We start from the raw sequence: 18,688 nt of genomic DNA, 5'->3' as shown, positions 1-18,688 counted from the left end.
AGAGGGAGAAGGTTTTACATTTAGTAACATTTATTTATGCATTCAGTATCAAGTACATAAGTGCAAATATCCAGAGTCCATAATTAGGTCCATTAGGAACTACAGAGAAAGTAATACAAATTGTAATAAAGTTAACATGCTGGTACTTTTTACCATACATGTAAATCAGCCTGTCAGTCCCACACAACAAAAGTACTGCATGTTTTTTTTTTTGGGGGGGGGTTATTCATTTATTTAATTATTTTAAGTTATACAAAACTGATTACCAGAAGTATGGTCGACTGTTTTTATTTTTATGTTGTGTGTTGGAAAAACACTAGTCTACAATTCTATATATTGTTATTAAAGATGAATCCAACCAGCAACCCAAGGACATATAAGCGGTTTCCACTACTGCATCGGGGCACTCGGCGGGAAAGGCCTAGCCACAGGGGACATTAGAAGCTACAGAAGCATTGCAGAGAGGAGGAGAACACCGAAGAAGAAAAATAAGTTGGGCTCTCACCATCATGCACTTTTTTTTTTAGCAACACAAAATTAAAACCACATCTAATACACTTTTCTCTATACTTTAGTGCTTGACACAAGTGACTCAAATATCCTAAGAGTACAGGAACAGCGTGAGAACAGCTGTTGAAAGTTTGTCTCTAAGATGATGGTATTGGGGGGAGAAACAATCAATTTGCAGTAACATGTAAGAACAGAGCTGTTACCACTCCAGACATTCTGGTTCGTGTCCAGTCCCCAGTGGGAAATCGATTTACTCAGCATGCCTTTTAGCGCCTGGGATTTTAGCCTGAATCCTAAAAAGACAATATCAAAAAATGGTCAGTCACAAGTGTCATCAATGAAATCATTCTGTGACTTCATTACGCGTTCTTGCTTAAACTAGCTAGCTGACCAAATAGCTTAATATTCCAAAAAATATGATAGCAAAGTATGAGTGTCTGAGAACATATTTCTATGCAGCAGTAGAGACACATTTCTGTGCATCAAACTGAGACCCAGAAGTGACCGGGACAGGTTCCATCCATGTCCTCTGCTTAGAGAAGGTAGTGGCACTGAGGTCTTCCTGACCCGGTCTGGGACCTCCACACTCCTCTTCGTCCGATCTCTAGGCAGTAATAGCACGATGATGAGGATGAGGATGATAGTGTCTACTATTTATTGTGTCTTCTGTCCAAGTCAGAGTACTTTACAGACATTATCTCATTTAATCCCCAACAACCTTAAGAGTTAAGTATTAACATTCCCAGTGTGCAGATAAGGACACAGGTTCACAGATGAACTCGTATAGCTGAGAATGCCAGAATTGGACTCAAACTAGCCTGATTCTGAAGATCCTGTTCTTAAGTGTTTCACTAAAATGATGTGAGTTCCTGTGCTGGGACTTATTCTAACGTGGAGTCAGAATTTCAGAGGTGAAGGAGCCTTAGAGGTAAGAGCCCCCAAGAAATTTCCTTCAAAATTTAGTGTCAGGCAAAACAGGTTCTCTTGAAGAACTTCTGTTCCCTTCTTTCTGATAACAAGAGCTATGTAACTTGCCTAGTTTCTCTTCTTGCTCTAGCTACCAAGAAGCTCAGAGCCAAGTCTGAATAAAGCTCAATTACAGAAACCATGGTAGTTCTCATGGGTAATGTTTTCCTTCTTTTCCTTTTCACAGCCCTGATTGCCAATTTTAACTAATGCAATTGTTAAAAAATAAATAAATTATAATAAATAAATAAATTATACACACATGTATAATGCATGTTCATACACTGTACGTTCTCTGTCTTCTCTCCTTTCTCTCCATTTTAACAGGCCTAGACCCCTATCACTTTCTGTGAATTGTGATCACTTCTTAGCCAATCTGATCGCCACATCTCCACTCTCCGGTGCAACTCTCCTCCCATTAGATTGTCATTGTGATCTGTGCAAAACCCAGCTCTGATTACATCACCCCGGCATAAAAACAGCAGGCGCTGGCCATTTCCCATTGGGGCAGAGTCACTCCTTAGAGCATTCAACACTTGACCTCAGCATCTCTTTCTAGACTCTTTCCAGTTGATCTTTCTTCTCATTTAAGCTTTAGACACACTGGTTGACTCATTGTTTCCTACATGACCTACATTTTCATGCTTCTGCCTCTACTTACATTATTTCTTTCTCCTGCAATGTCTTTCCCCTTACCACCCACCTGGCGAATGTTCCCTCATCCTTCAGGGATGCTATAGGTGGAATGTTTGTGTCCTCCCATCCCAAATTCATATGTTGAAACTTAGCCCCCAATGCGTTGGTATTAGGTGAGGCCTTCCGGAGGTGATTAGGTCATGAGAGTGGAGCCTTCATGAATAGGATTAATGTCCCTAACAGAGACCCCAGAGAGCGCCCTTCCACTTCTACCATGTGAGGACACAGCGAGAAGTCTGTAAGCTGGATGAAGGCCCCGACCAGAGCCTGACCATGCGGGCACTCTGATCTTCGACCTCCGGCCTCTAGAACTGGGAGAAATAAATTGGTGTTGCTTGTAAGCCACCCAGTCTGTGGCTAAGACAAAGGCCTTCATTTCTGTGAGGGTTTAGTGTCATTTCCATTATCCCTCCAGGTAGGAACACACTTATTTCCTTCTCTCTCTGTCCTTCACATTTTATACAATTTCACTGCAGTTCTTACACTGTCTTATACTTCTTTCTTTACAGTTTTGTCTGCACTGAGAGCCTGAGAGCTGCACTAGGGTGGGGACCATCTCTTTCATCTTTATACCCTCCGTGCCCGTTGCATGCAGTACCTGGGACATCACGGGTATGGCTCTTTTTGGAACCAACCGACCAGTCAATGAAATAAAAAATTAATAGATGTGATTTGCGCAAGATCCCCAAACTAAGTATTGGACAACTTAGGACTAGAATTTCTATCTTCTAGTTTCTAAGCTCGTGTTCTGGTGTTGCTATAGTTCCCTAAAACACAGCTCTAATTGCCAAAAAGTCACCTGGGGAGTTCATTAAAGTATAGATTCTAGGTTCCCAACCCTAGCAATTCTAATTCTATAGGTCTGTCTTAAGAATCTGGGAACTGGGGTCTTTACCAGCTTCCCCAGGTTCTGGTGCCACCAACCGTCATACTATACCAAGCTGCCATTTCTTAATACAAAACTATGACTACTTTGGCTTCAATCTGTTGATTTTCATCAGATATTAGTTGCATTTGGGTCCCAGGTGATAATTTCAGGCATTCTGAAATGTGCTGTAGATCTGATCCAGATCCAAGCTCACCATGAATTTAAGAGGAAGAATATGAAGAGTACACAGTAAAAACCAAAATTCTTCATATACTGCAGGAAAGAACCATAACGGATGATATGCAAATCAAATAGCAGAAGAACTTTAAAGTGGTTGTTTTGTCTATGGACTCTGAGAAACAAACTGAGGGCCTCAGAGGGGAGGGGGATGGGGCAATGGGATAGACCGGTGATGGGTAGTAAGGAGGGCATGTATTGCGTGGTGCACCGGGTGTTATATGCAACTAATGAATCATCGAACTTTACATCGGAAACCGGGGATGTACTGTATGGTGACTAACATAATATAATAAAAAATCATTTGAAAAAAAAAAATAAATAATAAAGTAGTTGTTTTGTTTGTTTTGTTTTATATATCTTCGGCCATCTAAAATATTTCCCTTTAATTCTGATCATCACCTACGTCCAGCCATGTGATTCTAAGATTATGAGAGGGAGTTTGTGTCAAAAAAGTCTAGCCCTTTTATGGCATGTATTTCCAGTGGGAGCCTAGATCAGCTTTTGATGAAAACAAAATCATTAATAAAATGACAACATATGGGGCGCCTGAGTGGCTCAGTCCGTTAAGCACCAGCCTTTGCTTTCGGCTCAGGTCATGATCCCAGGGTCCTGAGATCAAGCCCCGCATTGGGCTCCCTGCTCAGTGGGACACCACGCTGCTTCTCCCTCGCCCTCTGTCCCCCAGCTTGTGCTCTCTCTCTCACTCTCTCTCTCAAATAAATAAAATCTTTAAAAAAAAAGGAAAGTTAAAAAAAATAAAATGACAACACAAAAACTATCATTTTAGATGGAGATATATTTACAAACATTAATTTAAGAGTTATGGAAGATTAATGTCCATTTAGCTGTGGCTACTTACAACTGAATAATATACAAGACTCAGGTTTAAAAAGCAATGGTGTTAATTAAATAAGCAAATAAACATACACACTTGTTGAGTCAAAATGATGTACTAGAAAACATAACACCTGTTACAGATATTTAAAATTCCTCAAGTTTTATAAACAATTTCAGTGGCTTATAAAATTAGTGGTATTTATTGTTGAAAATGTTTGTTAACTTGATTGTTTTTATTTCAGTTAAACTGTTATAAATTAATTTTAGTTTTCTGAATCAAGCTTCCTTCTTTCCTCCAACCCACCTTGTTCTTGGACATAAGCCAGTCCCCAGATAGAGCTTAATGCCATTCACTCATTAAAACTCATTCATCATGATACCTGAAGTAAACCACTGAAAGCTTTATTTAATTGAGAGTTTTAAAATGTATACTTATTTTCTGAAGTAATATGATTGGGAAAGGTGTGAATACATGACATGAATAAGTGAGTGATCATAAATTAACTTACTATTTTATTATCCCTTCATCACTCCCCTCTAATCCCCACAAAGCCTGCCTAAGGCAGTCTCTCCTTTTTCAGAATTGTACAATGTAACTTACTTTGCCACAACAGCGTTTATGTGAGTCCTCACAAGTCCCAGATATTGGTCAATCTGTGCCTACGAAGAGGAAGAAATCATGAGCACACCCAAAGGTCACAAGGTCAAAATTTAAGGTGAATATTTGACATCACACAGGACTTACCTGGTGCTTAACATACACTACAGGTAGAGTAAACATTGAAACCACAGCTGGGATGAAAAACAAATACAGTATTAAAATTCTGAGGGTTATCAGTGAGGAGAAGCTTTTAGATACATTTGTATATAATTATGTGATGTTAGAGCATTATTTTATAGCAGCTAGCATTTTAGCTAAAAGACGGCAGGGCAGTCCATAAGGAAAATAAAGGGGGCACCAAGCCTTTTATAAATATTAAGCCATTATTCCTGGAATGAGGATGGACCGTAGCCTCCCACGATGAAAATGAATTTCTGTCCATAACCGCCTGTTGCAAACAGGTATTGATTGGGAACCAAATGAAACTAGTCGTGCTTGAAGAGAAAAAAAAACACTTCAGTCTAAGAAATTCAGTATTAATAAATATTATACCCTCTAACTGAACGATGATGGTCAGGAAACGCCCTGCACCACGTGGCGTTTGTTCCTAGGAACCTATGACAACCAGCTCACAGCTAACGGCCTAGGAAGTCTATGCTCACGGAGCAGGTGAAGGAAAACATGACATGCTCTTCTGTCCTTACCCATGAGCAGCAGGGTCAGCCCGTTGAAGAGAGCGCCCACGTAAGTCAGGAGCCACATCAGGACCGCAAACTGAAGAACGAAAAGATTATCAGAGCTCTTAAAACCATTTGTGACAGATGAGAGTTTTATTTCAGTGACTTTTTTGGATTAAAACTGGGGGAAATCCATCATGGTTTCAATAGGAAATGTAAGCATTTAAAGCTCATCCCAGAATTACTGAAAGAGGATCTAGTCTTCACTTCTCTCAGAACCCTTTGGATCTCTTTGTTATAAGATTCGAAGGACTCAATGAAATAATAAGACAAGGGTCAGCAAACTGGCCTGTTTTTTATGGGCCCATGAGTTAAGAATGAATTTTATATTTTTAAATGGTTGAATAAAATCAAAGCAAGAATAACATTTTGTGATATGTAAAAATGATATGAAATGCAATTTTCAGTGTTCATAAATAAAGTTTTATTGGCTCACAGCCACAGTCATTCCTTTATGCATTGGGTTAGGCTGCTTTCCTGCTGTGACGGCAAAGCTGAGTAGCTGGGACAGATTTAGGCATGCAAAGCCTGGAGTACTTACTATACGGCCCTTAACAAATAAGGACTGCTGACCTCTGTTCCGGCCCATTATTTTTACATCACACATACAAATAGAAACATCACTGAAAAGCCCTAGGGTAAGTAATTACAATCTCCCCCGATACCTCTCTCTACTCATCACTTGGAAGGATGTTATTCCAGGAAAGTGTCTCGAGGGTCCAGGGCACGTAACTCACTTTTCCTTCTGCCTTTCCTCCAACAGCTGCTGGGCAGCCCCTGCTATAAGACCCCTGCCCCGCATGTACGAAGAGCTCTGGGAGCATGGGGAACCGTAACAACCTCGCCCAGGCCCTGCTGCAGCCTGACTCACTGACTTCTGGTTTATACATACACTGCAGGGTGGGAAAAGCAGCGTGTTCAAAGCACCTGGTAAGTTCAGTGAGAGTGCCAGGAGGAACACCCGGGTGCCTGAGGTCCTCTGCCTCACAGGCTCTCACAGCCCCCACTACGTAAGGACACTTGCACGTCTCACCATTAGCAGAGTCCAGAGTTTCTTTCAATGAAAAAAGCATAGACATTTTTCACATTCCCCAAATGAGATTTTTTAAAACATTAATTTTAGGAAATCGGCCAAGGAATTGAAAGTGGTAAGGACGGACAACCTGGTGTGTCGTAAAAAGTTCAGAATTAGAAGCTGTGTGACCCTCCGTTGGATCCCGGCTCTGCCAGTGACTCACTGGGCAACCTCGGGCAAGTGTCTTAACCTCTCTGGACCATAGTTTTGGCATGTGTAAGATGTGGGGCTGGGGCTGGCTGAGCTCCACGGGACTGCACAGCTGCAGGTTTTCTCGCTCTAGAGTGTAATCAGCACTTGCTTCTTACTGTCTAGTTTGTGGTGGTTTACAGGATACCCTTAGGGAAAATGACACTCGAGACTGTCGAGTGAACGGCGTAAGCAATCGTACTTTTAGGGAGTCCACCAGGTCCTGGACGAGGAAGAGTCGCCTCAGCTCCTTGAGCGTGTTATTCACGTAGAACTGCAGGCAGTCCGTGTACTTCTGCATCTGCTCCTGAGAGAGGGTGATCTCGAGCTCCAGGTAGGTCCTGTCAACACACCATCCCCACAGAGAGCTCCCTCAGATGCAAGCTCAGAACAGCTCTGAGGACAGCCGGCTCCCCTCTGGGGGCTGCAGGGTACCACACACACCCACCGCCACTGCCTGGGGAACCTGGGAATCGCGGCTGTTAGCGGTGCACTGTGACTATTTCTGTGGCCCCGAGACCGCGGGACAGTGGGCGCTGACAGTTCAGAGCAACTGGCGGGAAGCCGAGGGAAGTCAGCCCCAAATCCGCTCATTCTCCAGACATCCCTGGCCCACTAGGTAGCTATGAAAGTCCTCGTTTCCTGTTGGCTGCAGGGAGAGGGGCGATCTTTTTAAATAATTGAGGTATCTGAAAATCCTAGCTGCCAATTATTGTTCATTATCAAAACTTTAATATTTCATAATTAAATTCTGGAAAATACTTCCAGGTTTTATGCAGAGAGTTCTGAACACTCAAGGGACCTGGGCCATATTCAAAAGCTCACTGTTTCTACTAAGAGCAATATTTTTAGTGACTACATTTTTTAGTTTTTCAAATGATGACATGTGATTATGGGTAGATAAACCAGGCTCCTCAAAAAGTCCATCGTCCTGTTTGGCGAAGCTCCCCACAGAGGGCCCATCCTCCCTTCCTCCTTCCCTCTCTCTATTCTAAGACAGAACCATGTTGTCTACCTAGAGGATATTTCTAGAGTTCTTACAGGGCTTACCTAACTCTGTGAATTGAGATGAAAAAAAGTAAAGTAGCATTTGGTTTGAATTTTAGAGAGTTTACACTAAAACCTTATGGCTTTTCTACTCTTTAGAAAAAAATAGAAAAATGATGATTTGTCCGGATAGTAAGTTTTTTTTGTTTTGTTTTGTTTTTTAAAGATTTTATTTATTTATTTGACAGAGACAGCCAGCGAGAGAGAAAACACAGCAGGGGGAGTGGGAGAGGAAGAAGCAGGCTCCCAGCAGAGGAGCCTGATGTGGGGCTCGATCCCAGAACGCTCGGATCACGTCCTGAGCTTAACGACTGCACCACCCAGTCTATCTGGCGCCCCCAGATAGTAAGTTTTGATCCAAAATGTACTCTGAGTCAGATATTCCTTTTACTGATTAAAAACAACTCAACCAAAGGAAGTTTTTTATTTTAAATTTGTCTCCTAAAGGAAGAAAAAGTAGTTGGGCTAATTGAACGTAATGGTCTTAGGGGCCAAGAAAGTGAAAGAAACTAGCCTTCCTTGAATGGCTGGGGGCAGAGGCTGGGGAAGAGCAGGACTGAAGACAGGCACCCTGGTCACAGGCTGGGGCCACTGAAGGAGGCATGATATAACTCTGGTATGAAGACACTCCACTTCTCCGCTTCTCGCACCTTCGGGGTGGGAACTTGGACAGCCAAGCTATAGCCCGGAAGACCCATGAACTGCATTAGAAGGCCAAATACATCCCATGGGCAAGAAGGCTTGGAGTGTAACTGTTTAACATTGAGGTCAGGAGCCAGAGGCTGGGAAGGGAGGTCTGATACGCAGCCTTTTCCCCTTCTGTCAATAAGTCCTCACGACACAGGCATCTTTTCCCCTTTTGAGAGCATGGTGCCCTAAGGCCTTCATTCAGCTGACTGGTGAGGGTGAGCCAGGAAGGCATCCTGGTCCAGAAGCCATCCGCCTCAGCATCTACGAGGCTCACCTAGGACTCAGAACTGTCCCTCTGCTGCAGGGGCCGAGGCCACCTGTACTGCAGCCTCACTCTGGGGCCAGCACCGGGGAGAGGGTGACTCTGAGAGTCAGCGCTGAAAGGCCCCAGGCTCATGAGCCAGAGTCAGGAGATAATCTGGGGTGGAGTGGGTTGGCATGCAGCTGCCGGGGGAGCTATTACCTCCCTCTGCCCCGTTTCATTCATCCTCTTACTATATTGCCTGAAAAACAGTTCCTCCTCACAACTGATGAATCACTAAACTCTACCTAGGAAACTAACAATATACTATATGTTAATTGAATTTAAATAAAATTAAAAAAAGAAACAAAACAAAAAATCCTTCCTCCTCAATGTTCATTCTAGTCAGACTTCCCCAGTACAAAAATGCAGAGAAGGGTACATTATAAGACTATTCATGAACCTTGCACCCCTCAGAAAGTTGGCCCTTTGGTAGTAAGCTTCCAGAGACCATAGAAATAAAAATCCAAACACCCTAGTCCTGACTCTATGCTAGTCACTGGCCATGTGACTTTGGGCAAGTCACTTAACTTCTTAGACTTTGTTTTCCCACCTGTAAATAGAGAGTGCCCTGCCCTGCCTTCTTCACAGGGCTGGAAGGATTCATTGTTGACCACTCCTTAAATGATAAAACACTGTACACATATGATGGATTATGATTACTATTAGTAATAATTAAATATAAAATATTAATATTATATGTAAATTTATGTTAAATACACATATTAATTTATTCGTGGTAATGAAAATATAAAAAGTCAATACAGCAATAAGTGTTACAATAGGGATAACTGAGTTTGTTTTAGAAATTAATCAGAAATATTAGCTATTAAAAGTCAGGGCATTCAAGAGACTCTGCGAGGTCTGTCTGTTCCCTGAGATGCATCACCCAAATGCCCAGGGGCTGAAGCAGAGTCAGAGGGCAGGAGGTCCAGGAGGGGCTGGGCAAGGGCTGGTCCAGCTGGGACACTCACTTGAAAGGGTGGCCCTCGTCGGTTTTCTGCACAGCTTGTAAAACAGACTTGTAGATGCGGAAGCTGATGGTGGCCGAGAGCGCGGCCAGGGCCAGGTAGGCCACGACGCTCACCACGCTGAACTGGGTCAGGGAGAACAGCAGCAGCAGGAAGCTCCCGAACACGATGCCCGTCTGCTTGATGTCCCGCCAGTAGAGCAAGTCAATAGCTGCGGAGGAGACAAAACCCACACACACACACACACACTTAACACTGGCAGTACTGTTGGGGGGCTGCCGCGGGGCTCACGCCGCAAAGCTGTGGACGCTGCACGTCCTCACCTGGCCTTTGCGTTCTCAAGCATGAGCGAGTAGACCTAGGGCTTTGGCCAGGGCACTGACTGTCACTGTATTTTGCTTTGGAGGACTCGTTTCCATCCCTGAGGATGGTTCAAAAATTCACAGAGAAGAACAGGCCGTTGCATCTCCAGCCACCGACACCTCTATGACTGTGTCTCGCTGGGCTACACCATCAGTGACTTGGAAACAGAACGGAAAGTACAGAAGACTCAGGGTACCTGTCCTGTCCCCCTGGATGGCACTGACTGCGTGCATCCTAATGCCCTACTGACAAATTTCATGCCTCAGTGGTGGCCTAGAGGTGTGTGCATCTCAGTCATACACACGTCCCTGCTGCTGAGAAGGGGCAGCAATGATGGAAACAGAGGTTCTGAAGAAGCGGTACCTTCAGAAACACGGCCGTGGGGCCAGAGACCCAGCCAATGTCGGAGGTTTCTGAATAAAGAGATAGCCCGCCTCCCAAACAAGCAGAACTGAAAAGTTTGTAGCTGTCTCATGAGTCCCTGGAGCTGACATTTGGACTAAACCATTTTGTACAGCATAATCTTTTTGCTCACCTTTTGTGAGTTAAAAATCTGGAATACAGCTTTAAAATCTACAGCACATTTCTCATTTAGTTATTTCCCTCTTTCACTTAGAAACAAAAAATTAAGTTCAAAAGAACAAAGCCATGGTGCTTCAAATTTGATACAAAATGTAAGTATTTTCAAAATTCCTGCCACCAGATTATGAAACAGGCGTAGAAGCCTTGCTAAAGAATGCATGCAAATTTATTCTCTAATTAGGCAAGTCACAAATTTTTTTTTAAATCATGATATAATTGACATCTAACATGGTATAAGTTTAAGGTGTATGACATGTTGATTGGATATATTCATATATTGTAATATGATTGTCATCAGAGCATTAAACTAACACCTCTGTCATAGCACATAATTATCATTTCTTTCCTGGTGAGAACATTTAGGATCAAGTCTCTTAGCAGCTTTGAAGTTTATAATACAGTATTGTTGGCCATAATCATGATGCTGTGCATTAGGTCTCCAGAATTTATTCGCCTTCTAGTTGCAAGTTTTTTTTTTTTTAAGATTTTATTTATTTATGTGACAGAGAGACAGCCAGCGAGAGAGGGAACACAGCAGGGGAGTGGGAGAGGAAGAAGCAGGCTCCCAGCGGAGGAGCCTGATGTGGGACTCGATTCTGGAACGCTGGGATCACGCTCTGAGCCGAAGGCAGACGCTTAACGACTGCGCTACCCAGGTGCCCCTAGTTGCAAGTTTATAACCTTTGACCAGCATCTCCCCAGTTCCCCCACCCTCTAATGCTGGTTATCACCATTCTCGTAGGCGCCTGGGTGGCTCAGTTGGTTAAGCGTCTGCCTTCAGCTCAGGTAATGATCCCAAGGTCCTGGGATCGAGTCTCGCTTCGGGCTCCCTGCTCAGTGGGAAGTCTGCTCTCCCTCTGCTCCTCTCTCCCTATGCCCTACTTGTTCTTCCTCTCTCACAAAAATAAATAAAATCTTAAAAAAAAAAACACCCCACCATTCTCCTGTTTCTGTGAGTTTGGCTCTTTTAGATTCCACCTATTAACGTGATCATACCTTGTCTTTCTCTAACTTTTTTCACTTAGCGTAATGGCCTCAAGATCCATCCATGTTGTTGCAACAAATGGTCTTTATAGAATGTTATGTCAATAAATTTTCAGAAAGAAAAGACACGAAATTCCCGTCTCACAACCGAATGAAAATGGCAGTTGCTTACACTGCCAGCTTCACGTACAGTGTACCTGGAGGCACCTGGTTTATAGAATTAGATCCAGTCATTTGCTCAGAGGAAAACAAAGGTGACCAGGTTGAAGAGAGCGGGGGGCTGCTCCCATCATACACAGGAACAGTACTGAAAAGGCCACATAGCCCGTGACAACCCTCTGATGCTGTAGAGGGGGTACGAGGAGTGTTGCAGAGCAAAGTACTAACCCTTGGCAGCAGTCTTCCCTCAGGCTGGCTGGAGAGTAAATCAGGGACTGAAGGGGTGGGCTTCTTTTAAAAACTGGCTGAGGATACCTCAACAATCTGAAGCTGGAGAGAGAATTTACTTTTGAGCTGACCTGTCATCCATCCCCACCTACACCTCACCTACCCGGTCCACCAGTGACCTTAACGCACAAGCTCGCAGTAGTCTGCCATTTTGTTGGCAAAAATTTGTTCTTTTTCTCTTACAACACTTTTGCGTAGGAAGTAGAGGACAGAATCACAAGCATGTTTTGGTGTGAAACGAAGATTTTTTTTTTTGTCTTTTGAGTGGGGGCTGGTTCTACAAGTAAGTTTCCAGGGGAAAGGAAAAGCACTGTTGCTCTAAAGCCTCTCTCTTCTCCCCACCCCAAACAGCAGTCACACTGACTGACATTCTACTATTAGAAATTCAGTCCTTTAGACTAATCCTTTTTATCTTTATATTTATCCTTTTTATCTTTTTTTTTTTTTTGGAAAGATCCCAGAAGGGGATAATGCACTAAAGATTAGCTTGTCAGTAACAACAAAATACAAATGAGTTCGCCAAATGATTTTTGTTTTAGAAGAGTTTGTTGAGAACAGAGCACCAAGGTAATAATCCTTTTCAGGGGGAGAAGAGGGATCTTTTAGAAGACATGACACAAGAAACCCCTGGGCCTCTGAGGGTAGGTGATAGAAGTGGGAGGAGAAAGGATCTCCACAGAAGCTTAGTGCTCCCCGTGGTTGAGTGCAGCACCAAACTGAAGTAAGCCCAGGCTTATGTCCAGACCAGCAGGGCTAGAGGTCTCTGGGGAACTGGAGCCTCCTAGCATTTATTCTGTTTCATGTGGGGGAGAGGGGGTGAATAGAAAGACTAAAACATCACCATTATCTGCAATGTTGCCTCTCCCCCATTTTGTTCATGTAGTCAGTGTTTTTTGAGCAAGAACTTTTTTTAAGTGCCAGGCTTTGTGCTAGGTGCCAAGGATATCCAAATCAATGAATTGTTTAAAAAAAGAAACCCTACACACAATTAAGTTGTAATCTGTTTTATGATACCCACAGATTCACATGGCAGACGCATTTAGAAACAAATACATTATAAGACAGCATGGTTTGTGCTAAAGGGGACTCTCCTTAATGCTGAAGTAGGCTTATCCACCTCCGAGATGATGTGAAGGACATGGGAGATCCTGCAGGAAGTTTTCAGGCATAGAAAACATAAAATCTGTTACTACCAAGTGAACCCCCACTTAAACTGCTTAACACCTGTTAAAAATGGTGTACCCATCTAGAAAAGCCTTCTGAATCTCTGGATACCTGTTCAAACAGCCTGAGAATGGCAGGTACCAGGCAGGGACTTCATGAGTAGAAACTATGGGCAGAGAGTGTGGACCGTTAGCTAAACAACCGTAGTTCGGTGTAGTCACTACACAACAGGTGTTTCGATCAATGTTAAGATTGCTGGAGGTTTCTGATGAGGAGGTTAACAGAAGATTCATCTTACACATCAATAGGACATTTATTCTGGGTACTATGACACGGGAATCTATTTACATAGATTCTGAAATGTTCAAAGCACTTTCAGACATTACCTCATTTAAACTTCACAATCAACTCCACTGGATAGGTATATAACAGGTGAAGAAGCTAAAAGTTAAGAAATCTGTCTACTTACTAGTTAATGGGAGAAGCAAGATCAAACCCTAAGTTTGATGCTTCTTCTAAAACAATATGTTGCCTCTCTCACATTATGTGGTTATAGGTTGAATGGTCCCTGAAGCATGTAAAATTAATTTGGGTAACCTGCTTTTATTTAAATCTGCTTCCAGAGCTCGATATTTATAGTGAAAGTTTGTATGTGAAAATGAGCCATTATCAACAGTAAACAGTTATTGGTCATCTATTCATCTAGTAAAACCAGGAATGAAGAGATCATAAAATTCTGTGTCCTGCTTCTAAGGCACTTAAGATCTAGCTGGGAGGACTGACATTCATTTTACAAATACTGAATGATTGCTAATATATTTTGTGTCATTGGAGGTGGCAAAGTTGAGTTCAAGGAAGGGATAGTGCTGGAATTGATGAAAGAGGACGTGGGATGGTTTGTGAATGTAGCGAACAATTTGCTAAGGAGATGGAGTGGATAAAGGGAAATATTATGAAGGATTAGTCAACAAGAATGGTGACTAATTAGCCGTGGGAGAAAAGAGGAAGAGCTAATTAAGGGTGAAGGCAACATTTCAAAGCTGGGTGACTGAGTGATCAGTATCATTGACAAAAACAGGAAATCGGAGGGGTTGCTGGTTGGGGATAGAGTGGACACTTGTTTTTAAACCTCCAGGTTCTAACATGATGACATCAAAGCAGGTCATTTTGACACAGTCTAGTGCAGAGATGGGATAGGGATTACAGGTGAGATGAAGCTGACAATGACAATGCTTCCTAAAAGCTTAGAAATCAAATGATTTGTTTTTTTAGGTTTTGTCATAGTAGCCCTGAGTTAAATGGCCAGTAATATCATAGTCCAATGATATTGAGATGAATATGTACAGTAGGAAACTGGAAGTGCAAGACTGAGATTTAGGAAAGAGGGCTGAATATTTACATTTGGGTATATTCTGAGTAGAAAGGATGACTGAGACCATGAGAGTGGAGGAAACCTCCAAGACAGGAGAGACTAAGAAATGCAACTGAGGATGAAACCATAGTTCAAGATTCAAAGGAGTAAGTGGAGCTTATCAAAAGAGTCCCATCTGAGTGTCAGCATGGGGACCCCAACAGTGTAGGTTACAGCAGTCAAGAAGAAGGAAATCTCCCAGGACAAAGAGGTAGATTACAGTGAGGGATGCTGAAGACATAACAAGGGAAACGATAACTGAGAAAGGACTCTGGATTTGGAGACTGGAAGGTCACTCATAACTCAGTGGAGAGTATTAACAGTAGTGAGGGTGGAAGCCATATTGTAAACGGCTGGGTAAATGGTGGAATGTTCAAAGTTATAAGAAAGATGGCAAATACAATGGTAGTTTGGGCAAGTAGCAGCAAAACAAACCCTTAGGTTGAGCAAAGCCTGAGAATATTAATGGAAAGGGAGGACTGAGGATTCCAGAAAGAGAGAGATTTGATTGAGCAAAGTCTCAGAGAAGGGGAGAAAGGATAGGATTCATCATAGCTCTTTCTTTTCAAGGGGAGAAGGATGAAAAGAATGGGTAAAGAGGGAGAGACAGTTTGGGAACGTATGGGTGTGACTGCAGATATGTGTTTCCGAGCTGGAAAAGGAACAACGTAAAGTGGCTGAAAGTGGCTTGAGGTAGATTTACTCAAATCCTGGAAGACGAGTTAGGAGGTCTTCCTGAGACTGAGGACGATAAGGGTAGGGCTTGAAGAGATTAGGAAGGGTCCGAATCCACCTCGTTCAGTATAGTAGTGATGAGCCACATGTGGCTACTGAGCGCTGGTCCCAAATGAGACATGCTGTAGTGTAAGCTACCTCTCAGATTTCAGACCTAGTCCAAAAAAAGGATGTAGGGTACCTCATTAATACTTTTTATATTGATATTTGTTGTTGAAAGGTTAATGATCTGCATGTGTTGGATTAAATATATTATCAAAATTAATTTTACCAGGTTCTTTTTACTTTTAATGAGGAAGCTACTAAAAAATTTAAAATTTCTAATTAGTGGCTCACATTTTATTTCTATGGACAGTGCTGATCTAGGAAAATACAGTATGTCAAAAAGGAATCAATAAAAGAACTGCCAGAAAGTTAAGAGGGTTTGGTTAAAGTCAGGGATCGCTAGTGGATCCAGTCAATAGCGTTAGAGGCTGGGTGTTCCAAGCAGTAGACGGCGGAGCTGAGTGAGCCAGGGCTGTGAACTTGCATAAGCAGCATGGTTAGAGGAGTCGAAGATCCAAGAGGACAGAATTGAAATGAACCACTCAGGCTAGGAATGACAGCCAAGACTACTGGGGACTCATGGGCTGGGAGAATGGCAATGGCTGCGTGTGGTCAAAGTGACAGTAAATGGCCTGTGATGATTCAGTGGGAAGGGTAGGAAGTGATGAAGTGTGATCAGAGAAGAGACTTTCTGTGTTCCAATCTGCTGTGTAAATGATGACTTTTCACATTTTAATTTTGCTTAGAGTGATGTAAACTTGTGTAGGAAGCTTTATAGTAGCTGATCCAGAAAAACGGATATTTGGATAAAATTTCCTTAAACCCAAGAAAAAAAAAAAGTAACTCTGTAAGTGTGACAAATTACCCCCAGGAGTCTTTGGGTACAACGAAGTACAGACAGCTTACTTTCCTTTAATAACCCTCCTAATGCAGAAAGGTCACACGAGAGTTTGAACACCTGAGTCACATTCATTAAGCGTACTCACGAAGGCAGGTAAATAAAAGGCCAAGTGAGAGAATTCTGTTTATAATACCAGCATTTCATCAACCCGACTGTTAAAAAATGATATGCTATTGACTCTAATTTGCTTTTCAGCAAGCTTCCAATAATCGACTACAATACTTGACTACTTCTGAAAAGAATTAAAGGCTCGAAAACCTCAGTTCTTTACAACCCAGGGTCCAAAGCAGTGATAGCCAGTTTCTCTGATTTTCATGAGGCCAACAAAATATCACCACAAAAAGTTAAGAGGAAACAGGAGTGACTTTCCCTACTTTAACTTTCCGTCATTTTGCCATCAAACTGGAGAAACGTAATGGAAATCGATGTAATAAAAAAAACTTGAAACATGCACAGAGACCTTCAAAGATGACATCTACTCAATGACTCTATGAGTTTCCTTGCCGTGAAACAGTCTCATACATACGTTTAAACTTTAAATGGTAATCCAGGGACCCTGAACTCGGGGCACGGGGAGAGGAGGGTGGCGGCGGTGGGGAACTGCTGGGAGGGACTTTAAGACATCTGCAGTGAATCCATTTTCCAGGCCCTTCCTTCTCACTGCTTAAATGCAACCAGTATGACTGTCAAGAGAAAAATGCCAACACTCTTATTTCTAGACGTTTAAATAATTCTGCGGATATTTTGAAAGAGGAGACACAGGACAGCTGGCATTCTGTGTGGACAGTAAAAGAGCACAGCATTTATTCCACATGCTGGTTCTAACCCCTGGGACCACATTTCTCCCTGTGCTATGAAATTAACGCAATGATGCTTAGACCCGTCGTCACCTTTATGGGGTGGAGCTGGCCAGGAAATGAAACAGCAGGGCCCAGTATTTAAGACAGTGTGGCCAGCTCCTCCTGCTAATTCTTGTAGCAAATGGGCTCATTTGGAAGGGTCTCCACAGGGCAACTGGCATCAAAGGAAGAGATGGCCATATGGAGAGAGAGATAGGCTTTGGGCACATGGTAACTGAGGGAAGCACACAGTAAGATCTGCGAGGTATTAAATAATGGATGTCCTTGTGTGATTTTTCTTTTTTAAGCTTCCTGACTTGATCAATAAAACTGCCACACCTTAAAATCCATCATTGTATTGGAATAGAAAAGAACCATGGAGATAGACAGGTATTACTTATTTGAAAAGACTGAATATATTTAAAATTTTTGACCAAGACCATAATGGCAAAATGTTTCTTGAACTAAAAGGATAAGGAAAAGGAACAGTCTCTCATTGTACCTCTGTTCCATTCAATAAATTATTATGTCCTTCTTGATCCTTGTTACCACTATATTGGATCTGCAGTTTGGTAAAATGTTTCTGAAAGCAACACATACTCATTGCTTATTGGATAGAAACGCAATAAATTCTAAAAGTTAAAACCTGTTACATTTATACTTTTCATCTGTTCAAAATCAACATCAGTTTCGACAAAGAGCTTCTAAGTAATTCTTGAATTACAAGACAACTTTACTCAGATTTAACTTAAAAATATATTTGGAGGACATAGACCTCTATACTTCAAAGTTCTAAAACTTCTAACAAATTTCTTTTTATTTTATAAAGATTTTATTTATTTATTTATTTTAGAGAGAGAGGGAAAGAGGGAGCCTGCACGAGCAGGGGAGAGGCAGAGGGAGAGAGAAAATCTCAAGCAGACTCCCAGGGCTCAATCTCATCACCCTGAGATCATGACCTGAGCTGAAATCAAGAGTCAGATGCTCAGTTGACTGAGCCACCCAGATGTCCCACAAATTTTTTATCTTATTTGAAATATATGCTACAAATTTGGAATACATTTACAATGACCAGGGTTTTAATGTAATTATTATTATTAATTGTCATCTAGGCAGAAGATGGATTTTAAAGAATTATTAATGTCAAATTCTTCGCTTTCAAACTGTGAGCTTAATTATAAGGCAATCACGTTTCTGTGTACTTTCGTAAGAACTGGAAAGGTGACAATATGTAAATGCTAATATATGGCCAAATGTAAATATTAATACATGACCACAACTTAGGAGATCAGGTTGAGAAGGATGGGAAATTTTGTGGTGATGTACATTTAATTATTTCCAAAAAGAGAGGTGATATTCTGGAAGTCATCCACCCACATTAGCTTTTATTTGATGGATTTAGTGAATTTTAGCATTTAATTCTACTATAAGGTAATTTAAAATATATCAATTACTTCACAGATTCTGTTCCCAAATGCATTAACTAAAG

The 18,688-nt window shown here is 42.0% G+C and overlaps 1 protein-coding gene across 1 annotated transcript in view; it reads right to left on the bottom strand.

Annotated features, from left to right (window-relative positions):
* Window positions 1-202: 202 nt before the first annotated feature.
* The window catches only part of RTN1 (reticulon 1), a 207,627-nt gene continuing 189,141 nt past the window's right edge, over window positions 203-18,688 (bottom strand). The window contains exons 4-9 of the mRNA XM_040641823.1: window positions 9,732-9,939; window positions 6,922-7,060; window positions 5,423-5,492; window positions 4,863-4,909; window positions 4,719-4,777; window positions 203-803 (exon numbers count right to left, since the gene is read on the bottom strand). Coding sequence (XP_040497757.1) covers window positions 761-803; window positions 4,719-4,777; window positions 4,863-4,909; window positions 5,423-5,492; window positions 6,922-7,060; window positions 9,732-9,939 — 566 coding nt within the window. The 3' untranslated portion in view covers window positions 203-760. The remainder of the gene's footprint in view (window positions 804-4,718; window positions 4,778-4,862; window positions 4,910-5,422; window positions 5,493-6,921; window positions 7,061-9,731; window positions 9,940-18,688) is intronic.

This window comes from Ursus maritimus, unplaced genomic scaffold (genome assembly GCF_017311325.1).
Source record: "Ursus maritimus isolate PB19 unplaced genomic scaffold, ASM1731132v1 scaffold_25, whole genome shotgun sequence".
Lineage (NCBI taxonomy): Eukaryota > Metazoa > Chordata > Mammalia > Carnivora > Ursidae > Ursus > Ursus maritimus.
Note: the sequence above shows the minus strand (reverse complement) of the source record. Positions and strands in the feature narration are given on the sequence as shown.